Source organism: Bubalus bubalis, chromosome 23, assembly GCF_019923935.1.
Source record: "Bubalus bubalis isolate 160015118507 breed Murrah chromosome 23, NDDB_SH_1, whole genome shotgun sequence".
NCBI classification, from domain to species: Eukaryota; Metazoa; Chordata; class Mammalia; order Artiodactyla; family Bovidae; genus Bubalus; species Bubalus bubalis.
In genome coordinates this window covers 42,248,350-42,272,918 of record NC_059179.1, presented here as the reverse complement: position 1 = coordinate 42,272,918, position 24,569 = coordinate 42,248,350, and the positions used below count along the sequence as shown (strand labels likewise).

General features: G+C 49.2%; 1 protein-coding gene across 2 annotated transcripts in view; it reads right to left on the bottom strand.

Moving 5' to 3' along the window:
* HTRA1 (HtrA serine peptidase 1) overlaps positions 1–24,067 on the bottom strand; it is a 58,153-nt gene extending 34,086 nt beyond the window's left edge. Inside the window, exons 1-2 of one of the 2 annotated variants that reach the window (XM_044935477.2) lie at positions 23,503–24,067; positions 20,790–21,065 (exon numbers count right to left, since the gene is read on the bottom strand). In XM_044935477.2, coding sequence (XP_044791412.1) covers positions 20,790–21,065; positions 23,503–23,995 — 769 coding nt within the window. In that variant the 5' untranslated portion in view covers positions 23,996–24,067. The remainder of the gene's footprint in view (positions 1–20,789; positions 21,066–23,502) is intronic. The other variant, XM_025274410.3, reaches the window with a different exon arrangement.
* Between the last annotated feature and the right edge of the window lie 502 nt (positions 24,068–24,569).

The following is a 24,569-nucleotide window of genomic DNA, read 5'->3' as shown; positions in this document are numbered from 1 at the left end:
GGCAACTCAGAAGCATGAAAGTAAGGTATTGTCTACACTCCTGATTAACGTAAAAAAGATAAAAGACAAAAAATGGCCAACGTAGGGAGTCAAAAAGGGAGCATCACTACAGATCCTACAGACATTAAAGGTATGATAAGGAAATATCATGAACAAAATCATGCACATAAATTCTACAGCTCAGATAAAATGGACAGATTTTTTTTAAGCCATAATCTATTAACACTCACTCAAGAAGATACTGATAACTCAAACAATACTATATCTAGTAAAAAAAAAATTGTATCTGTAGTTAAAAACCTTTCCACAAAGAAAATGTCAGGCCCATAGGACTTCATTGGTGCATTCTACCAAACATTTAAGGAAAAAACAATACCCACATTTCACAAACTCTCTCCAAAAACAGAAGAAGGAAACTACTGTCCAACTTATTTTATGAACTCAACATTACTCTAATATAAAAGCCAAAGATATTAAAAGAAAATTATAGGCTAATATCCAGTATGAACATAGACTAGTATTAGTTGCTCGGTCGTGTCCTAATTCTGCAACCCCATGGACTGTAGCCCACCAGGTTCCTCTGTCCATGGGATTCTCCAAGCAAGAATACTGGAGTGGGTTGCCATTCCCTTCTCCAGGGTATCTTCCCAACATAGGGATCAAACCCAGGTCTCCTGCATTATGAGTATTCTTTACCATCTGAGCCACGAGGGAAGCCCGAACATAGACTAAATGTCCTTAAATTTTTTAACAAGTAGAATTTATCAATATAATAAAAAGGATACCATATCATGATTAAGTGAGGTTTATCCAAGGAAAGGATAAATACAGTCAGTGTAACATCTGAAAATCAAGCAATGTAATTCACTATTCAGTTCAGTTCGGTCGCTCAGTCGTGCCCGACTTTTTACAACTCCACATATTAACATATTAAAAAAGAAAATCTGAACAATCATCTCAATAGGTACCAAAAAAAAGACTACAAAATTGAACATCCATTCATGATTAAAAAAAAATAAAACTAACCTCAGCAAACTAGAAATAAAAGACACTTTCCTCAATTTGACAAAAGAGATCAAAACAAAAATCCCTAAAACTAACATCATACTTAATGGTGAAAAAATAAATGCTATGCAAGAGACACGGGTTCTATCTCTGAGTCTAGAAGATCCCCTGGAGAAAGAAATGGCAACCTGCTCCAATGTTCTTGCCTGGAAACTTCCAGGGACAAAGGAGCCTGGAGGGTTAACGTCCATAGAGTTGCAAAGAATGGGACACGACTGAGTGACTGAGCATAGCACACACAGCTAAAAATGAGAACAAGGCAAGGAAATCTATTCTTACCACTTCTATTCAATATTTTATTAAAGTCTTAGAATAATTAATTAGAAAAAGAAATTTAAAGGCATAGAGATTGGAAAGGAGAACATAGGACTGTCTTTATTTGCAGGTGACATTAAGGGTCTACAAAAAAAAAGAATCTATAAATATACTACTTAGAATAAGTGAGTTTATTAACATCACAGGGTAACACATCAATATGTACAATCAATTGTATTTCTATGCATTATCAGTAAACAACTGGAAACTGAAATTTTAAAAAATATCAATTATAACACCACAAAAAATATTAAATACTTGGGTGCTGTGCTTAGTCACTCGGTCATGTCCAACTCTTTAAGATCCCCATGGACTGTAGCCCACCAGGCTCCTCCATCCATGGAGTTTTCCAGGCAAGAATACTGGAGCAGGTTGCCATTTCCTTCTCTGGGGGATGACTCTGACTTGGGATCGAACTCATGTCTCTTGCATCTCCTGCATTGGCAGGCAGGTTCTTTACCACTAGCACCACCTGGGAAGCCCATTAAATACTTAGGAAAATGTTTAATAAAATATGTGCAAGACTTGTGCACCAAAAGCTGCAAAGCACTGCTGAAATAAAGAATAAATGTAATAAATGAAATAAAGAATAAACATAAATAAATGGACAGAGACATCATATTGTGTCAGAGAACTCTCTCTTATTAAGTTATCAATTTCCCCAAAATTGATCTATGGCCCAGGTTTGATCCCTGGTCTGGGAACTAGATCCCACATACCTCAACATTGTCCCGATGAAAACCCCAGCAGGAAATTTTGCAGAAACTGACAAGTTATTTCTAAAATTTACATGCAAAGCAAAGAATGCAGGATATCAAAATAATCCTCAAAAAGAGAGAACTGAAAGGTACACTACGTAATTTTATTTCAAACAGAAAAATTTCTAATAACTAAGATTAGCAGAATGATAAGCCATGACATTTTACAAAGACGGAGCTTTCCACTTACCTAGTAAATATTTATCATTACTGATTTTAACACAACCAATGACCCATTAAGAGTAGCCATTTCCTATAGTTCTATGAGTTTTAAAATAGATTCCCATCCAAAGATAATAAACGATTCATCTTTCCTCTTTATAAACCACTAGTCACCCACAAAACTCCACAGATGTTGCTTCCTTGGAACCGTCATCTCTGGGGTTTTACAAATAATACTTCTTAACTATTTTCAGCAACCTCCTAATAGGAGGAGAGGGAAACACACACATACTGTTGATAAGTTTCGATGTTTATTATCAAAATTAGAATAACAGGGACTTCCCTGGTGGTCCAGTGGCTAAGACTCCATGATCTCAATTCTGGAGGCCCAGGTTTGATCCCTGGTCAGGGAACTAGATCCCACAAACCTCAAGGAAGAGTAACGATCCCCTGTGCCACAACTAAGACCTGGCACAGCCAAATAAATATTTTTGTAAAAAAAAAAAAATTAGAATAGCAGACACTTCCATTATAAAGTGTTTACTGAAAAAAAGGCCAGGCAGTAAGTTAAGTATTTGACATACGTTATCACATTGAAGAAAACTGGCTGCAGTGAAAATGAAAATCGCAGTGAGGGGGCTGTGAATCAAAGGACAGACTTTTACCTGTGTTTCTCTCCAAAGATTTGGCACACAACTGTACATGTGCTTTAAATACATTAAAACATGTGCTTCTTTCATCTTTAAGGCAAAACAGTCAGGTAAAGATAAAGTGTGAAGCAGGAAGCAATCTTTCCAATCCTAATGATTTCATTCTCAAACTCAGCCCAGAGACACCCCAGAGTGTCATAGCAAACTCCCAGGATATTTCAAGTTTCCTGGGAAAACACTGTTGGACACCTTGAGCGCAAGCTCTCGGCAGTTCACAATCTCAAAATCAGATTGCATTACCTTTTTTCAGCGATTCTGTATGTTTGTGAATCTGGACATCGGGTGGTGGTGGTCTCTGTGATTAAAAGCAAGTACCATACAGAAATCAATGTCAAATTGGAAATGGGTGGAACTGCCCAATCTGAATCTAAGATTTGAGAGGCTGTGTGGCTCCCAGTGAGTGCACATAGATTATTTGTATTAATTTTGTAAGTAATTGTGGATAGTGACTAATAAAATTAAAATGTCATTTTTCTTTCTTGTTTATTTGGCTATGCCAGGTCTTAGTTGGGGTACCCAGGATCTTCGCGGTCTTTGTTGCAGCCTGCGGCATCTTTAGTTGCGGCATGCAAACTCTTAATTGTGGCATCTGGGACCTAGTTCCCCTGAGCAGGGATCAAACCCAAGCTTTCTGCACTGGGAGGGCAGAGTCTTAGCCACTGGACCACCAGGGAAGTCCCTCTTTCTTTTCCTTTTTTATCAAATGACTACTATGTTGTTGTTGCTGCTGCTGCTGCTGCTGCTAAGTCGCTTCAGTCATGTCCGACCCTGTGCGACACCATAGACGGCAGCCCACCAGGCTCCCCCGTCCCTGGGATTCTCCAGGCGAGAACACTGGAGTGGGTGACTACTATGTTACAAGGACACAAAAACTTATTAAGTTGTTGAGACCTAATTATCTGATAAATGGAACTGTCAGCTCCTTCTTTTGGCCCAGTGTCGTTGTTCAGTCGCTCTGTCATGTCCGACTCTTTGTGACCCGGTGGACTGCAGCACGCCAGGCTTCCCCATCCTTCACCATCTCCTGGAGCTTGCTCAAACTCATGTCCATTGAGTCAGTGATGCCATCCAACCATCTCATTCTCTGTCTCCCCTTCTCCTCCCACCTTCAATCTTTCCCAGCATCAGGGTCTTTTCCAATGAATTGGTTCTTTGCATCACGTGGCCAAAGTACTGGAGCTTCAGCTTCAGCATCAGTCCTTCTAATGAATATTCAGGGTCTATTTCCTTTAGGATTGAGTGGTTGGATCTCTTTGCTGTCCAAGGGGCTCTCAAGAGTCTTCTCCAGCACCACAATTCAAAAGCATCAATTCTTCAGCGCTCAGCTTTCTTTATAGTCCAACTCTCACATCCATACATGACTACTGGAAAAACCATAGCTTTGACTAGGTGAACCTTTGTCAGCAAAGTAATGTCTCTGCTTCTTAATATGCTGTCATAGCTTTTCTTTCAAGGAGCAAGCGTCCTTTAATTTCATGGCTGCAGTCACCATCTGCAGTGATTCTGGAGCAATTACTAAGACACCCAGTGTCCACAAACCATGAAACTATGGGAACCTCAGCCTGGTCTCCTGGGCTCTCTCCAGTGGATAATGCTGCAGTCCAGCACAGCCACAATAATCAAAGGAGAAGATTTATAGGGAAGGTAGACAAGGTTTTGGCCTAGAGCCTGCATTTGCCCCATGAGGGCCCTAGCAAAGCATTCAGTTGTCAAAAGCTTCTGGAAAATCTGCAGAAGTGAAATATTTAAACTGCAGTTGGTTAAAACCTTGTCTCCTTCCCTCTGTCATCTCCCGTCCTGTCAGACTGCTGTGGACATTCAGGGATATGGCTATAGGGAAAGTAAATCTAGGAGGTCATTTTTCTTTGGGTTTAATGAATAAATACAGTTAGGTGCTTTGAAGTCACTTCTGTGTCTAGTTATCTACCCTAGGACAGAAATGGTTTGCAGGGGGACTTCCCTGGCAGTCCAGTGGTTAAGACTCTGTGCTTCCAATGCAGGGGGTTCAGGTTTGATCCCTGGTCAGGAAACCAGGGATCCCACATGCCAGAAGGCAAAAAAAATAAAATAAAAATAAATAACAATTTTTAAAAATTTCAAAAAGAGACGGTTTCCTGGGAGAGACAGGAAGACCAAGCTGGACTCCAACCCCAGAACATTCCTGAATGAGAAGCACAAAAAGCGCTAAACCCACCCGTGTCTCCGAGCCACAGACTGGGTTATCACTTCCCAGCTCTCCGCCCTGCACTTAGCCTCCCAGGTGCATCTCCACACCTCCCAGAGTTTCCTCCGCACTTCTGAAACTTTTAAGAATCCCACTTGCACATTCTAATTCAGGCAGGTCGGTTTTCAATGTCTCCCCTCAGTAATCACCACTTGGGGTGCATGAAATTACTGCAGGCTGCCCATGGCCATCCCCATCTCATCCACAACTCCCTCCATCACATGGCTATGAGTCCCCAACTCTACCTCCCAAGATTCCTTAATGCACACTCTCCACGTGTACAAACCTCTCACCAAGCCTCCAAAAACACCATGCTCCACCCCACGTCCTGCATTCACACACACATTTTCCTTCCTGGCCAACATACAGATTCTCCTCCCCTACAGCAAGTCAAATCCCACCCAGCTTTCAATCTTGGCAATAAATAGCAGCAACAAGAATACAACTATACATTTACGGAGCATCTACTATGCATGTGTCAAGCGCAAATCTAGGCACTGAATACCCGTTCTCTCTAATTATCCCTGCAAGCCTGCAGGAGGCTGTTACCCCCAATCTACAGAGATGGGGAGACGGAGGATCACAGAAGTCAAGCACGATGCTCAAAGTTTCAGAGCTGGCGAGCAGCAGAGGCGGGAGGCCGACCCCATCTGTCTGGCTGCCTAGCAGGAGCTCTTTGCTCTGCCTCTGCGGTCTTTCACCCAGCCTCCAGCCCCCCGAGGCCCCTGTGGTTGTGGGAACCAGCTTCTCACTTCCAGGCCTGAGAACTCAGAGCCAGGATTTAGGATTAACAAGCCAACCTTCGCTTCCAGCAAGAACAATCGTGCTTTCCAAATTCTCCACAGGGTTGATAAGTAGGGCTAATTTGGAAAACAGAACGCAGTGTATTCTAGGGAAAAGAAATAAATCCCCCTTTATTCAACAGGAACAGCATGTTCTCAAAATTCAAATCAGTTGCAGGAGCAGATTTGTCAAATCACTGGCATTTTAATGCCCTGTCCCACATTGAGAACCAGCTAGATAATTTGCAGAGCCCAGGGCAAAAGGAAAATGCAGGGACCCCTTGTTTCAAAATTATCAAGAACTCCAGGATGGTGAGCAGAGCATTAAGTCAGGAGTGGGGGTCCTTCTGAATAGATTACACACCCATGAAGCAGACCCTGCCTATATTCCAACCTTATCTGATTTAAAATCCAAAGTGCTTGTGAAGCGCTGAGAAGCATCAGTAGCTCCCTGATCTAGAGGCAGCGACAACACGGGGATCTCACTGTAAAGACTAAGAGGTGAATTCTGTCCACAACCAGTGGGCTTGGAAGAAAATCCTGAGCCTGGGCAATGTCTCAGTTTCAGCCCAGGGAAGCAATGAGCAGAGGGAACTGTGCCTGGGGACCTTTTCATGTCACTCGAGATAATGACTTTGGGTGGTTTTAAAGCTGCTTCGTTTGTGGTCCTTTATCACCAGCAACAGAAAACTAAGAAGGGCAGGAGTGATGGTCTCTAAGACATTCCAACCCTGTGAAAGGTCCAGACAACTAGGGAAAGCTACCAAAACTTGAATTAAAGACGACAGCAACAACACTGCTTTGCTCTGATGCCACTGCTCAGGGCCTGCTGCGGATGATGCCGTCGTCTGGCTGAGCCTAGGCAGGCTCAGCCTGTGCAGGAGCTGAGGAAGCACCCCGTGTGCTGGAAGGCAGGTGTCTATCTCCCATGATCCAAGGTGCCTGGCCCAGTTCACTCTCCACGAGGCAAACCGCACAACTTCAGGCAAGGCCCTCGAGCCGAAGATTCCTCCACTGTAAAATATGGAGGCTCAACTGGGGGGCTTCCAAGGTCCCTCCTGGCTCCACAGAGAAAGGGAAGAATTCATCTGTGATTTTTCACCTAATTTCTTCAACTTTAAATGCCACCAAATATTGTCCTGATGGTTCGTGCACACTCAGTCGTGTCTGATTCTTTGTGACCCTATCGACGTAGCCCACCAGGCTCCTCTGTCCATGGGATTTTTCAGGAAAGAATACTGGAGTGGGTTGCCATTTCCTTTTCCAAGGGATCTTCCCGACCTAGGGACTGAACACATGTCTCCTGCGTCTCCTGCATAGTCATGGACTTCCCTGATGGCTCAGTGGGTAAAGAATCTGGCTACAATGCTAGGAGATATGGGAGACACGGGTTCAATCCCTGGGTCAGGAAGATCCTCTCGAGGAAGAAATAGCAACCTCCTCCAGTGTTCTTGTCTGATAAATGCCATGGACAGAGGAGCCTGGTGGGCTATAGTCCATGGAATGACAAAGAGTCAGACATGACTGATCACAAACACACACAAAGACAGTCACACTTTAAAGACTACTAATCATAGCACAGCCCGGTCCTGACAACTGATAGCATATAGGGGACAGGAAGACCAGACCACCTTACACGTCTCCTGAGAAACCTGTATGCGGGTCAAGAAGCAACAGTTACAACTGGACATGGAACAACTGGCAAAATTGGGAAAGGAGTACGACAACGCTATATATTGTCACCTTGCTTATTTAACTTCTATGTAGAGTAAATCTTGTGAAATGCCAAGTTGGATGAATCACAAGCTGGAATCAAGACTGCCAGCAGAAACATCAACAACCTCGGATATGTAGCTGATACCACTCTAATGGCAGAAAGTGAAGAGGAACTAAAGAGCCTCTTGATGAGAGTGAAAGAAGAGAGTGAAAAAGTTGGCTTAAAACTCAAGATTCAGAAAACTAAGATCATGGCATCCGGTCCCATCACTTTATGGCAAACAGAAGGGGAAAAACTGGAATCAGTGACAGATTTTATTTTCTCGGGTTCCAAAATCACTGTAGATGGTGACTGTGGCCATGAAATTAAAAGACACTCGCTCCTTGGAAGGCAAGTTTCAACAAAACCTAGACAGCGTATTAAAAAGCAGAGATATCACCTTGCCCACAAAGGTCCACATAGTCAAAGCTATGATTTTTCTAGTAGTCATGTATGGATGTGAGAGTTAGACCATAAAGAAGACTAAGTGAAGAAGAAATGATACTTTTGAACCGTGGTGCTAGGAGAAGACTCTTGAGAGTCCCTTGGACTGCAAGGAAATCAAACCAGTCAATCCTAGAGGAAATCAACCCTGAATATTCATTGGAAGGACTGATGCTGGATCTGAAGCTCCAATTCTTTGGCCACCTGAGGCAAAGAACCAACTCATTGGAAAAGACCCTGGTGCTGCTGGGAAAGACTGAAGGCAGGAGGAGAAGGGGACAACAGAGGATGAGATGGTTGGATGGCATCACCGACTCCATGGACATGAGTCTGAGCAGAGATAGTGAAGGACAGGGAAGCCTGGCATGCTGCAGTCCCTGGAGTCACAAAGTGAGACACGACTCAGTGAGTTAACACCAACAAAGGGGAAAGGACAAAACAGGAAGAAAGGAACTCAGACAAAATGATGGCTGGATTTGTCCAGGGTCTACTCGCCAAGGGGCTGTGGCAGACCAGGGCAGCCACTGTCCTGCACGGCTGGCTCTCCTGCACTTGACGCAGTCCCCCGAGCACTTTGGGTCCAGCCCTCTCTTCCTTGAGAGTACCTGGGCATAAGTAATCAAAGTTCTTATTAAGGCAAGGGTACAAATGCATTGTACAGAGGTTGGAAAACCTTTCCATTTTCATTGGAAGGACCAGGAGGAGTAATTACCCCTGAGATGCCAGCTTGGACCCACCACTGCTCTCTGCCCAGAAGCCTTGGGAAATTTCTCTTGGCCACCAGCAGACACAGCCAGCCAGTCTCCCATAGGCTCAGAAATGGTAAATAAAGGAGCAAGCACAGCAGGCTTGCAGTAGGTGTCAGGGAAAGTTTAAATAGCCTTAGGAACAGCTCAGTTGAGTAAGGGGTCTGGGATGCACTCCTCACCTGTCATCAGCCACCCTCCCACAGTCAAAGTACCCCAAGAGGGTGCACCCCATAGGAGGCCAGTCTCTGGAGCCCCCATCTTCCAAGGACCAGCCTAGATTCAGGCCTAGAAACCAGTGACCCCTCGGAATGTATTGCCAGCGGGTGTATGCCCAAGGCTGTCCCCTTATTCATCTGTAGAGGGTCCCAGGGTCACATGTGAACATTTATTTGTCCCTAGTAGGGCAAGATTAAAAGTAACTACGAAGAGACTACTTGCTTGGTAAATAAATCCAGGCCCAAGTGGAGAGAGGGCCCCTCATCCCCAGGAGGAAATTATCACTCGCACACCATCCACATGGGCCCAGTGGCCCAGTCTCACCCATCCGGTTCCACTCACTGCTCAGAACCTTTACCACGAAGCCAAGTGGATCCTGGCAAGGCTGGGTAGGGGTGGGGGACAGGGATGTCGGGCATCATACTGCCCTGAGCCAAAGGCCCCCCAGCTCCTGACGGAGCCAGAACAGACCCGAGAGAGGGAGAGGACTGCAGGCCAAGGCAAGCCACCGGCACCGTGGAGAGACAGAAGCTGAAAGACTGAGCTTTACCGTGAGCGGTGAGCCCTGCCACGCCGCCCCCCACATCAGGACTTCGGATGGCGGGCCTCCACACCTCTGGCGGAGCGTGGGCACCCAGGGCCCCAGCTGGACCAGGTGTGTAGGCGCGTGGAGCCGCACTGGGAGGCAGGCGGTTAAGTAACCTGACACCGCACAGCTGGGAGAGCGGCTGGTCCACGTCCCGGGGAGGCACAAGGAAGCTTTTCTCACTGAGCAAAGCTGTCTTTGTGAGGGTGCACGATGGATTGAGCGTTACCTCGAGGGGCACAGGAGGAGAAGGACTGGCAGCTGAGGGGGAGAAGGAACAGCAGGCAGGCAGCAGTTAAAGGAGCCAGGGCGCCAGAGGAGCTCAGGACGCCTCCTCCTCTTCCACTGACCTTGGACTACCTTCCCCTGAGGGTCAGGAGAGACACTGACTTAAACAGGTTCCTAATGGATAATGACCTGGGATGTGAAAAGGGGATTGTTGTTTAGTTGCTGAGTCATATCTGACTCTTTGCAACCCCATGGACTGTAGCCCACCAGACTCCTCCATCCATGGGATGTCCCAGGCAAGAATACTGGAGTGGGTTGCCATTTCCTTCTCCAGGGGATCCTCCTGGACCAGGGGTTGAACCTGTGTCTCCTGCATTGGCAGGTAGATTCTTTACCGCTGAGCTACCTGGGAAGTCCACAAAGGGGATGGGGCCTCCTTTTTGGCAGAGCACTTGCCTGGAGGAGAAGAAAAAAGCATCACCTAGCGAAGGTGGCAAAGATGCCTTGCCAGACTCATTTGCTCCATGTTTTCAGTTTGAGCGACTGCATTCTGTCTGCCCCGCTCCATTAGATTCCAAGGGCATGTGTCAGCCATGGCTCCAATGCGGAGTCTGGCCCCGCGCTGGTCTGGAGCGTGGAGGCAGCAGAGACAGAGGCGAGACCTTGCACATTCCAGGAAATCAGACCCCCATTCTAATCAGTGCTGTGACTGCAAATTCCAGGGCAGAGGGGCCCGTGCAGCTAGGTTTCTCTGAGCCCTGCAGGGAAAATGCACAGGAGGGAGACAGAAGCATCACTTGACTGAGGCCGAGGCGGCCGACTGAGGTCTAAAATCCACCCGGAAATCCTGTACATCATCAGGGCCACTGTCTGCAAATGTCAGGAAGCATGCAACAGAAAAAAGACACAGCTTTGGAACCGAGGGTCCCAGGGCCAAAGGCCCTCAGCCCCATTCTTGTGGGAAAAATCTGAATATTCACAGGTAGCAACTGTTTCTTGTGTTTGTTTGTTTGTTTTTTAATTCACAATTGGATGGAGGACCACTACACTCTCTCTTTTGCAGAGAAATAAAAAAGCAAAATGGAGGAGAGTTACGTGTGACCCATTTTTCGGCTCCTACTGAATAAAGGAGGAAGACGGGGCGGAGCCGGGGAGCCTGGCCTCGATTTCCAGCCCGCACTGGCACTTTCAAGGCCTGGCAGCTCCTGGCTTTCCGGCACAGTCTCCCAGACAGCTCAGAGTGGGAAAAGCTCGCCTGACGCCAGACCTCAGACTGCAAACTCGTCCCCCACCTCCATGTGCCCTGAGAGAGTGCCTGTCTGCAGGGGCTGGGCCAAGGCTGCCACCGATGATGCTGGAAAAGACTCGGGCAGGTGAAGTGAAGGAGGAGAGAGACAACCCAAACAAGTCTAAGACAGCCTCCCCCGAGGAGGAGGAACGGCTTTCAGGGGGCGCCTGGCCAGCTGGCCAGTCAGCCATAAGCAAGGCCCAGTTCTCTGCAGTTTCAACTTTACTGGTAAAAGGTAAAAGGCCTTTTCCAGAACAATGCGTCTATGTTTAAAGGTGCCTGTCATTGATAATCGCTTTTCAGTCTCACTGGCGAAAAAGAAAAAAGTCCTCGCTTGCATACCCATACTGAATGCTTGGGTTTGCTGGGTATTGTTGCCTTTCATAGTTTTTGTTTTTGTTTTTTTTTTCCTGACCTGTTTGACGTATTAGGGGGAAAAAAAGAGTTTCCAATCCATTCCACCACACGATTTCTTTTTTCAGAAGTCTCCTGAACACCCAGCATGATGTGTCTATTATTATCTTTGGGGAAATGGCTGACTGCTCAGCTCACAAAAACACTATTAACTTTCCTCCTGATAAGCATCTGGCTCCGGTCTTGACCTTCCCAGATTTCTCAGCCCGGTTCTTTTCCTGCTCCAGCTCCTCCTGCTTGTTGTGTCTGAAGTGGCCAAGGCAGTTCAGGCTTCCGCGAAGCCTCCAGCCTCAAGCAGCGGGCTGGGAGGTGACCGGTCTGTCGATGAAGGGCCTGGGACATGCTCCTGAGCTGTCAGCAGCCATCCTCCTGCAGTCCTGGTGGAGAGGGGTGGGCCCGGGGCTTGGGGTTAGAAGATGGGAAAGTGTGAGGAAAAGGATGTGATGGTGAACCAAGACCCTCCATCCGGGTAGGGACCATCCAGAGAGGTACCCCTTCTGCCCATTTGCTGATAGGCACTATCCTCGAGCTTCCCAGGTGACTCCGTGGTAAAGAATCCACCTGCCAAGCAGGAGATGCAAGTTCAATGCCTGGATCAGGAAGAGCCTCTGAAGGAGGGCATGGCAACCCACTCCAGTACTCTTGCCTGAGAAATCCCACGGACAGAGGAGCCTGGCGGGCAACAAAGGGGATCTCAAAGAGTTGGACATGACTTAGCGGCTAAACAGTAAACAGCCCTCCAGTTAAGAGGAGGGGAACTTGTAAAACTGAAGAAATCTTTGGCTCAAGTGAGAAGTAAAAAGTGGGTCTTAAGACCCAAGATGAGCCACTTCCCTTCTCTGGGCCTCAGTTACCTCATCAGTAAGATGAGGGGGATGACTAAACCATTTCCAACATCCTTTCCAGCTCCTGAAAAAATTATACAATCTAATATGTATGAAAAGTGCATTTCCTGATCTTTCCCTTTTAGTACGTAATTCCCATCCTTATAGAGTATTCTTATTTTCCATCTTGGCTTCCTGCAGCCTGTGTTCCAGCTTCTTCTGGGCCGCCTCGGCTGTCTAGACTTTCAAAGTGACGTTTGGGGCTGGGATTAGGGAAACCCTAATCAGGAAGAGGGGATAAAATAAGAGTCTGGCCTTCCTATATTCACACAACAGAATATTATTTGGTCATAAAACAAAGTGAAGCACGGACACCCACAAGATGGATGAACCCTGAAAATATTACAGTCAGTGAAAGAAGGTAGTTACAAAGGACCACAGATGTATGATTCCATTTAGATGAAATGTCCAGAACACAGAAATTCGTAGAGACAGAAAGCAGATTTGTGGATCCGAGGGCAGAATTCTGGGAAGCATGAAGTGACGGCTAATGGGTACTGGGTTGCTTTTGGGAGTGATGAAGGTATTCTAGGATTACACAGTGATGACAGTTGGCACTACTCGGTAAATACACTGATCTGTCTGCTTTAAAGGGGTGAATTTTATGGTAGGCGAATAATATCTCAGTAGAACTGCATAAAAAAGGGGGAAAAGTCAGTTTCTTTTTACTTCTTTATTGTGGCTACTGGAAAACTGTATTTTACATATGCGGCTTCTGTTGTATTTTGGTCTATGTGTAACCAAACATTCCAGAAACATATTGTTCATTTTTCCAAACAAGCACAAACAGTCTGGCCTCCTGCATCCTGAACTGAGTCGGCATCCGGGAGACTGAGAGCAGAGAGCCCTGGGCTGGGCGTCCAGGGACTCGGCCTCTGTCACAGCCTGGTTTGTGACCTTGGGCTTTCACAGCCTCCTGCTGGTCCTGGCCCCACAGGCAAAACATAAACGTTGGACCACACAGTCCCCATTAGGTCAGACAGCCCTGGTGGCTCAGACAGTAAAGTGTCTGCCTGCAACACGCGAGACCTGGGTTCAATCCCTGGGTCAGGAAGATCCCCTAGAAAAGGGAATGGCAACCCACTCCAGTCCTCTTGCCTGGAAGAGTCCATGTATGGAGGAGCCTGGTGGGCTACGGGCCATGGGGTCGCAAAGAGTTGGACAACTTCACTTTCTTTTCTTTCATGTTCAGCGGGTAAAATCAAATTTTAAAAGTTCTCATTCTACCCCAAATGTTATTTATCTCCTAAAAGCAGTTGACCTGGGAATAAAAGTCACGTAAAGACATACCAGGTAATTTACTGATGGAGTAGAGTGGTTTAGTACCATTGTATTCCATTTATCCTGATGGATTTCTTTGGGGACAGTTTCTTCCTGGTTGCCGCAGCTTTCAGTAACTTAGGAGATTGTTAATTCTATAGCCAATGGCAACAAATATGGGTACAATCCACTGGAAAATAATTTGGCAACGTACACCATGGGCCATAAAAACTGTCACCCTTTCATCCACTCACTGTGCTTTTTAGTATCTATCCCTAAAGAATAACCAGATACAGAAAGCCATAAACACAAAAATGTTTGGTTTGGGGAAAACACAGCCCAAATGAACATAAAAAGGACTAGCTAAGCAAATGGTGATAACACTCAGGACAGAAATGATGAAGCTGCTGGAATAACGGTGGAATCCTAGATCTTTTTTATTCTTTTTTTTTTTTTATGTGATTAAAGTATAATTTTCAAAAACTGGTATAGTGTAATATGCCATCAAAGCATTTCCCATGATGTCTAAGCAGCATGGTGAAGAGAAATTAAAAAGAGCCTTTATACTGAGAGAGGAAAATCTTGGTATATTTGTCCCAAAGAAAATCAAACCACAGACGAAAAGATATTGAAGGATCTCAGCCCTGACTTATCTGGCATGTCCACTATGATATTTATACTGACTTTTTTCTTTTTAGCAGGAGGACTGTAATTACGGTTCAAGGGCATTAATAGGTGCTTAGAACTCTTCAGAGGAGAAGTCAGTCATTATATGGATAGCCTTTTGATCATCTTCCAATCCAAGCAGATTATTTCTGGTGGAGGTGGAGGAAGCTTTCTTTAGCCTCATCTTGTACTCTTGCCTGGAAAATCCCATGGATGGAGGGGCCTGGTGGGCTGCAGTCCATGGGGTCGCTAGGAGTCGGACACAACTGAGCGACTTCACTTTATTTTTTCACTTTCATGCATTGGAGAAGGAAATGGCAACCCACTCCAGTGTTCTTGCCTGGAGAATCCCAGGGACAGGGGAGCCTGGTGAGCTGCCGTCTATGGGGTCGCACAGAGTCAGACACGACTGAAGCAACTTAGCAGCAGCAGTAATGAGAGACTAAATGAAAGTGCCCACTGTCTCCCTGCCTCGTGGAAATGGTGTGCATGGACCCCAGCCTGTCCCAAACAGCCCCCTGCTTTATCAGGAAGGGACATCTGAGGAGTGAAGAGCTCCAGTGTGGAACCCACACCAGCCCACCAACCCTCCTGCCCCAGTGAGCTAAGCAGCTTGTGAGAGTCATGTGCCCTTTGGGTGCCTCTCTCTTAAGTGAAGGGTCGGGCTATGGGACCTTCGAGAACCTTCCACACTCAGATTTCGAGCTCTGGGATTCTGTCCACAAGCCAACTGGTGGTTCTGACCAGTCAACAGCATCTCTGCAGGAAAAGAGGGGTCTTTGTCCAGAGGATCCCAGAAAACATGAAGGTGGAGAGTTGATGTGGTTAGAGACGGGTCGTGGAAGGTGTGTGCACACAGTTGTACTCGTCAGAGGATGGAGGAGACAGCCCTAGGAGACAGCAGTTCTGAGCTCCAGAACAGACCCCGGAGACATTAACACCTATCTTTCAGGAACCAATAGACCAAGCAGGCAGAAAATGAGTAAGGATGCAGTTGACCCAAATGGCATTATCAATCCACTAGACCTAAATGATGTTTACAAAACACTCCATCCAACACCACCAGAAAATTCTGCCGTTCACACGGACCATTCACCAAGAGACACCAGGTTCTGGACCAAAGAACACATCCTAACCAATTTAAAAGAACAGAAATCACACAGAGTATGTTCTTAGACCACAGAGGAACTGAACCAGAAATCAATAACAGAAGGCGAGCTGGAAAATCCCCAAGGGTTTGGAGATTAAATAACATGCTTCTAAGTAACGCTTGAGTCAAAGATGTCTCAAGAATAGTTGGGAAATGAGGCAGACTTGGGTTCAAATTCTGGCTCCACCTCCCTCTCCTGAGTAGCCCTTGAGAGTTATACTCACTTCTCGGAGCCTCATCTACTCCTCAGTTGGACAAGGAGATAACAGTGCTCTCTCCCTGGGTGGCGATGAGGGATGCAGGTGGGCCCATGATACCAAGAGCACAGCACCCAGCTCCCAGGAAGCACCTGGCAGTGGGCGCTCTCCTGGTCATGGTTCCGTCCAGTGCTGCTGCCCAGCACCTGGCTGTCCAGGAGAACACCAACCCTTCTCCCCTCTCCCCCAGGCTAGCTCAGTCTCTGCCAGAGAAGCACTTGTGACTGCCGAATGCTGAGCCTTTGCTCCTCTGTATCCAGTTGGCAGCCATTGGCCTGGGCAACCCCAGCTGGCAAAACCCTCTGTGTCCATCCATCCCCACCAAGTGGTGACGACCACTTGGAATACTGGCAACAGAGGGCTCTCCTAGTCACAGGGTGTAAGATGACTCAACTGTTGGATGATCAAGTAAAATCTCGCCTGAGACTGTGTGCAAGGGAACTCTACCGCAGATCTTGCCAAACTCAGAGGGAAAAAAATTCATCAGGCAGACAGGCCTACCGTCTTCTTCTCAAGATCAGATTGCACAACTAACGAGAAAGATGTTTCCTGAGGTTTGAAAATATTGCACAAGGCTCTGACTCATTAAGACAGAGCTTATTTAAATTTGAAAACTATTGAAAATTCCAGCCACAACAATGTGCCCTCTGAAACCACCATGTGCCCAAGGAGATATAATTACCTCCTGATGAGGGCCCAGCTGCTGTCACATGACGCTGGGTAGGAATGCTTTTATGGCAAGTGCTGACATGACAATTTGTCCAGGGGATCTAAAATAATAGGCCACCCATGGACTCTCAATTTTGCGACAAATCTTTCCTCGTAAGGAATTCCTGAAGCATGTAAAACAAATGAAGCATCAATCAAGAGGGTCTCAGGGTTTCTATGTACTGCTCTGTCCTGGGCATCACAAACCCGAGGAAGGGTGAACCAGATGACATTTGGAAAATCCCAGGTGTTCCAGACAGGTAGCTCTTCAATCCAGAGAAGTCATAAGCTTCTTAGGTGATGCAGACCGTGACTGGGGATTCAAAGGGTGACAGGCAAGGTGGCATCTGAGTCCTTCTGTCCAGGGAAGTTTTCCTAACATATGTGTTAGCAAACTCCAAGTCAGCCTCCAGGACACAGGCCTGGCGTCGCCCTCGTCCTCTGTGATGCCTCCCACCTTATCCCCAGGAAGACATCATGACAGAACCACCTCCGCTGAGCTGACTCCTCACTGGCTAGCTCTATGAAAATGACGACGATGCTGATTATGACCACTAACACGGATCCAGTTCTAGTAATGCACTGGGTACGGTTCTAAGCGCTGAGTTCATAGAATTAGCTGCTTCCATCTTCCAACAATCCTATGACATGGGTATGTATGCACAATTATTTTTATTATGATTTTACTGATAAAGAAGCTGAAACTGAGCGAGTCTGTCACATAAGAGACGTCATCCCTTTAGAAAGTGGTGATCTGACTCAAGAGAGTTCCAGAAAAACATCTACGTCTGCTTCATTGACTATGCTAAAGTCTTTGACCATGTGGATCACAACAAACTGTGTAAAGTTCTTCAAGAGATGGGAATACCAGACCACCTGACCTGCCTCCTGAGAAATCTGTATGCAGGTCAAGAAGCAACAGTTAGAACCAGACATGGAGTAACAGACTGGTTCCAAATTGGGAAAGGAGTACGTCAAGGCTGTATATTGTCACCCTGCTTATTTAACTTACATGCAGAGTACATCATGTGAAATGCCAGGCTGGAGGAAGCACAAGCTGGAATCAAGATTGCTGGGAGAAATATCAATAACCTCAGATATGCAGATGACACCATCCGTATGGCAGAAAGCGAAGAGGAACTGAAGAGCCTCTTGATGAAACTGCAAGAGGAGAGTGAAAAAGCTGGCCTGAAACTCAACATTCAAAAAGTTAAGATCATGGCATCCAGTCCCATCACTTCACGGCAAATAGATGGGGAAACAATGGAAACAGTGACAGACTTTATTTTGGGGGGTCCAAAATCACTGCAGATGGTGACTGCAGCCATAAAATTAAAAGATGCTTGCTCCTTGAAAGAAAAGCTATGACAAACCTAGACAACATATTAAAAAGCAAAGACATCACTTTACCGACATAGGTCCATCTAGTCAAAGCTATGGTTTTTCCAGTAGTCATGTATGGATGTGAGAGTTGAACCATAAAGAAAGCTGAGCACTGAAGAACTGATACTTTTGAACTGTGGTGCCAGAGAAGACTCTTGAGAGTCCCTTGGACAGCAAGGAGATCAAACCAGTCAATCCTCAAGGAAAGCAGTCCTGAATATTCATTAGACTGATGCTGAAGCTGAAGTTCCAATTCTTTGGCCACCTGATGCGAAAAACTGACTCATTAGAAAAGTCCCTGATGCTGGGAAAGGTTGAAGGCAGGAGAATGGGTTGACAGAGGATGAGATGGTTGAATGGCATCATCGACTCAATGGACATGAGTCTGAGCAAACTCTGGGAGTTGGTGATGGACAGGGAAGCCTGGCGTGCTGCAGTCTATGGGGTTGCAAAGAGTTGGACACAACTGAGCAACTGAACTGAACTGATCAGACCCTTAAGCTGGGTGTGATACGACCTATTACAAACTCCTTGACATCATGGACTACCCAGCCTTACTTACCTCTGACTCCTTCTACCTGGACCCTCTGAGTACACAGTAGGTGTTCAATAAATGCTCTGAATGAACTTAGAACTCATGTCATTAATTCTAAAAGCTGAAATCTGAGCCCTTCCAGCAGCAATAGACATGCCTCTTCAATGGAAGCCTTTGGGAAAAGCATTTGGGATGGCTACACTTCACAGCTTCTCTGTTGACATTAATTTTCTTTCTTTTTAACAGCAGAGAAGATGGGGAAGGAAAGAGTAAAGACCCAGGAGGGATCTTGCTCCAGAGGACACCTACAGCCCAGCTTCAGAGCCCCTGGGGCACAGGGAGGCCCACCAGGCTCAATGCAACTCACCTCCTATGTCTAGACGTGTCTCCACAGTGGTCACGGGGCAACTGCAGCCGCCGGCACAAAGCTGCATACAAGGCCCCCAGGCCCAAGATGGGCTACAGGCATCAACGCCAACCTTGGCTTTAACTCTCAATAACTTAAGGAAAAGAAATAATGCTTAAAGAAGTTACTCAAACATTTGGCCTCTAGACACTTGGCTTACCAATTTTATGAAACCTTAATATTTTAACTCTTTGGTGGCTCAGCCGGTAAAGAATCTGCCGGCAGTGAGGGAGATCTGGGTTCGGTCCCTGGGTTGGGAAGATCCCCTGGAAGACAGCACAGCAACCCACTCAAGTATGCTTGCCTAGAGAGTCCTCAAGGACAGAGGAGCCTTGGGGGCAGAGGAGTCCAAGGAGTCCCAAAGAGCTGGACACGACCGAGCGACTAAGCACAGCACAGCAAGACCAACAGAGAGCCAAAGAAGATAACCAACCAGAGTGAGCAAAGCCCCTATAAATTACTTCTAAGCCAGTGGTGGCTCTTCACCAGGAATGCGTGGCCAGCCTCCACCAGAATCCCTTCCTTGTCAGGCCTTGGGTGGGACCAAGATGGGGAGTCCCTGGGCTTCAAGACCTCTGGGCTCGGGGCTGCTGTTTAAGGCAGGGGTGGGGTGCATTCCTGGACTGTGTACGAGGAGGAGAAAAAAGATTAGGCTTCTGATACTTGGGGAGTCTTTTTTGGGCCTCTTTCCTGGCTTCCTGTCCGTTTTTCAGCAGAGACCGGTCAGAGATCCTGGCTAGTTTTTTGCAATGTCTGGGAATCCAAAGAAGCCTTTCTCTGCCTAAGAACAGTCTGGGGCCCAAGGCTCTGGTTTGGAAATATCTCTAGTACAGCTCCCTCTGTGCTTTTTTGCTTTTATTTATTTATTTTTTTTCCGGCAAGAGCTGCCTTAATGGCATCTGGGGGTAACCATGTCCTCCAGCTGCCGTGCTGGTGGAGCGAGTGCTGTGACGTGTCCTGTGCTTCATCTCAAGGCCACGGCCATCTGGAGCTCTGTTTATTCCAGCTATTTGCTTCGGCTTAGCTGGGGTTGGCTTATAATCTCGGTTTCTCTGTCAACAGCACAGAGTGATTATGAATGGGCTGTGGACCAGATGCACGGGTTCAAGTCCTGGGCAAGGCACAGCTCTGCGACTCTGTCTCCCAGCTGTCACCCCGGGAGGATGGCAGCACACTCCTCATGGGGTTGCTGGGAGGATCAAATGGGTTGGCACAGGGCTGGCACAGAACAAGCACGAAATATATATTAGCCCTTATTATCAGATTATTATTATTTGCAATCCCTTTCTTCTTTTTTTTTGTAATCCCCTGACCAGGGTAGGGTTTCTGCTTTAAACTAATCCAATCAGTTCCTGGTGGAAGACACCAGCTCTCTAATCTCTGGTATAACTGTACACTTTCCCAGCCAAACTTTGACAGCAGCATTGATTTCTGAAATCAATGATGTGCCCTCATTTCCAGAACCATGATTAGAGACCCTCTCTGAAGTCTTTGTGAAACAGCGCACAAACGAAAGTGCTCCCTTTTCAGGGCCCTCAGGGCTGGTGCACTGGGATGACCCCGAGGGATGGGATGGGGAGGGAGGTGGGAGGGAGTTCAAGATGGGGAACACATGTACACCCATGGCTGATTCATGTCAATGTATGGCAAAAACCACTACAATATTGTAAAGTAATTAGCCTCCAATTAAAATAAATAAATTAAAAAAATATATATATATTTTAAAGTGCTCTCTTTTGAATGGGGACACATCCCACCATCCAAAGATCCGCTGAGACTCCCACAAGCTGCTCACGAGCCCCCCCTGCCTCCCCTGCCCTCTCTGTCTCTGCCCCAGTCAAACCTTCCTTGTGATCCCAGGACTGGTAGAGCCGCTCCTGCCCAGGGAGCTCCTTCCCCACGTCCTCACGTGGCTCGCTCCAACTCCAGGCTGCCAATCCAATGGCAGGGCCTCCTCCAAAAGACCTCCCACGGCCACTCCGGCTAAAGGAACGCTCCGGCCGAGCCTCTGTGCCAGAGCCGGCGGCCAGTGCACCGCGCTGAACAGTGACTTCAGGTGACCTGCTTGTGGGCAAGGCTTCAACTGAATGAAGCCAGGCTCCGGTCCTCAGAGGTACCTCTGGAAAGTCAAGGGCAGCGGGCTGGATGCGGGAATGGAGGGGTGGCAGGAAGGGGTGGGGAGCAGAGAAGAGCAGCAAAAGCAAAACCTTTCATTGAGGAAGGAAAGGCTGGGTGGCCATGGATCTCCAGTACCTCTGGTTTCGTCTTCCATTCATTTGTTCATTCAACATCCTCCCCACACACGCATCTGCCAGGTGCCTCCCATTTGTCCAGCAGACACACACGCACACACACAGTGCTGGATGCACGGTGGAGCTCAGTAAATATTTGCAGAAAGAAAGAAGGACAGGGGAGAACCACTCTGCACCCTCTGTCTCTCTCTCCTCTCACCACGCTCGTCCTCCCGGGGCTGTCCCCTCTCTGGCTCTCCCCAGAGCCTGCTGCGGGCTTGCCGGCCAGCAGCAGACGACCTGTTCTCCGCACACACACACATGGTGACTCTTAATGACTCTGCCAACTCCAAAACTTGTTAAGTGACTCCACCTCGCTGGCAATCAATCTGGGGCTCCAATAGTGCCAGTTATTCAGGATCCTGTGCCGTGACACTACAAACAGTAACAGCTGGCTTGTTTTTGACAAAAAAAAACATGCAATGTGCTTTTTTAAAGTAATCACCTCACACCCAAATTATGGCATGCATCATGTCTCTGCGCCCCGGTGTGGTCTGCTTTCCACCGCTAGCTTCATCCTATCCAGCTTTTTTGTTTTGTTTTGTTGTTGTGAGCTGCCTGGCTCAGGAATACAACCCAGCCCGTCCTCTCTGGCCCTGGGACTCTGCGCCACCAGCCTGGGTCACCCCGATGCCTCCCCAGCCACACCAATCTACTCACCAAACAAGGCTGGGCTCAGCCTGCACCCCCCACTCCACTTGGGATGCAGTTTGGGGCCTCCCAAAACTTCCTTTACCCTCCCCAGCGTCCGTTCCCCCAGCCAGGTAAAGCATTGGGTTGCTTCTGAATAAGACTGTCTGGGTTCAAATTCCAGCTGAGTGACCTTGGACATATAATTCATCCTTAGTTGTTCCACCTGTTAGATGGAAATGACTTCCCTCCTCTTGAGGCTGTGAAGGCCGAGTGTGGTCACACTTGTAACACACCTAGCCCAGGGACTGGGGGACCGAATGGGCACCCAATACACATGCATTGTGGTGCCGAAACCCAGACTGGGCAGGTTCACTTCTCTCTGGAATAGGTCTCCTCCACCCTCTAACTAGGCTGTTTCCTGAGGGCAGAGGTTCTGCGTTTTACCTGTAGGGCTCTGGCACCCTCCTCCCCAGGTCCGTCAGCCTGTGCCAGGCCTCCGGTTGGTCCTAGACCGTTTGCCTACCAAGAAAACCTAGCCCAGCTGCCCGGTGCTGGGCTCCCCTCTTCCCATCTCCATGCACTGCCCGCGATGAGGAGGAAGCCTTCAGGCTGAGGGCAAGTGCCCTGCCAAGCAGGGCTGGCCCGTCCCCACACCGCTGGATTGGCCGGAGCTGAACTCAGCATTCTTTTTCCATATGGTCTCCGGGACTGGAGAGAAGCAACCTTCGGGAAGGTCCCGCGAGAGAGTTAGAGGATGGCTCCACCCTTCGCTCCCCCCACCCCCAACTCCCCGGCCAGGACGGGTCCTACTGATACAGAAAAGATGCTTCAGGAGGGAAAGGGCTACACTTTTCCCTCACCCCTAACGCGCTCCCCTCACCCTTGCCTCTGCCTTTCCCCTGATCCACGCTCAACTTATTCAAATCGAGCCACTTTCATTTTTGTGCGGTTGGCTCAAAACCCAGGAAGCGACGCTGGCATCAGTGCCCGCTACACCTCCTTAAACCGGTGCTTGACCGGGAAACCCTGGGGCGGGGAGAAACTGGGGAGCCTCAAAAGCATGGCTACCTCTTTCAAATAAAAAGTTAAAACTTTTCAACCAGGAGATCGCTAATGTGAAACATGAACCCTGTTCATCTTTAGGGAGGCAGGAGGGGGGCGCGGATGAAGCGAAGGAATGGAAAGCCACAGAAATGAGACTTTGTGGTCCCAACCCCGGGGCTCACTCAGCACTGGGCACTTTTCCCAGCCCCGAACTTCTCAACCCTCTTTATGCCCACATTCCCGTCTTGTTTGTCCCCCAGGCCCTGGCACGGTGTGGTTCCCCGCGGGGCAACCAGCAGGCGGCCTTGGGCCGGAGGCCCGGGCACCGGGTTCCCCCGGGAGGGGGTGGGGTGGGCTTCGGGATAGACCAGGGCCAGGGACCGCCACGCGCGGAACGACCTTGGGCTGGGCGCAAAGCTCGGTTCCGAGGGAGCCCGCAGATCGCTGCCACCCCGGGGGTCGATGCCCTCCTCTCCCAGCCAGTGGGTGCCCCCGGAAGACCCAACAAAGCTTCGCGGCCCCTCTCCCGGCCCGTCCGTCCCTCGGGGCCGGGATGTCGCGACCCGGGAGCTCCCGGAGCGCCGGTACCTTGGCCGCAGGCGCCGCGCTGCAGGACGATGACCGGCGGCTGATGCAGCCGCTCGGAGCGACGGCTGGCGGCGCGCAGCTGGCACAGGTTGGTGTAGGTTTTGGCGTCGCTGCCGCACACCGGCTCGTTGCTGGCGCACACGCAGAGGCCAGATTGCGCTCGCCGCCGCACCGTGGCCGAGGCGGGCACCCCGAAGGGCACCACGCACTGCAGCCCCTCGCCGCAGGGGCCCTCTTGCAGGCCGCACTCGGCCCCCTCGGGCGCGCCGCACACCTCGCAGCAGCCACACGCGTCGCGGACGCGGCCGCCCTCGCAGGATCCCGGCGGTGGGGCGCAGCGCGCGGGGTCGCAGCGCTCGGGACACCCGGCGGCGCCCGGCGCCGAGCGTCCGGCCCGGGCCGGCTGCGCCGAGGCGGGCGCGGCGAGCAGCACCAGCAGCAGCAGCAGCAGCGGCGTCGGCGGCGGGAGGAACGGGGCGCGCGGGGGCTGCATGGCGACTCCGACGGCGGCGGCGGCGGCAGCGGGCTGGGCGAGGGCCGGAGAGCGGCTCCGGGCAGAGCGCGGGAGGGACTCGGGACGAGCGAGTGCGCGCGGCCGCGCGGCCCAGCCCATTGGCCTCGCGGCGGTGACGAGCCGCCTTGGGGACGGGCACGGCGCCCGGGAGGGGGGCCGACCGGATGGCGGGGGGGGGCGGTGCGGGCGGCGGGGGGGCAAGCGGGCGAACCGGGGACCGCCTGCGGCGGGGCAGGGCGGGCGCGGCGGGGCTCGTGGGCGCGGGCGAGCAGGCGGGGCGGCGCGCGTGTGGGTCCGCCCGCTCGCGGGGCTCTGCTTCCCGGTCTCCGCTCCCCACGTCTCCGCTTCTCGCGGCTTTCTCCGCCGCCACTCGGGACCTTAAAACCAAAAAGAGGCTTCGCACAGAGGAACCCGCGCGGGGCCGGCGCGCGAGCGCCCGGGAAAGTTCCCGCAAACTGCCGAGTTGGGGACCCGCCCGGCCGCGGGAGGGGCCGTGGCTCAGACCACTGGCCGGGTCACGCGCTCCAGGGCAGGAAGGCGAACACCTCTCTGG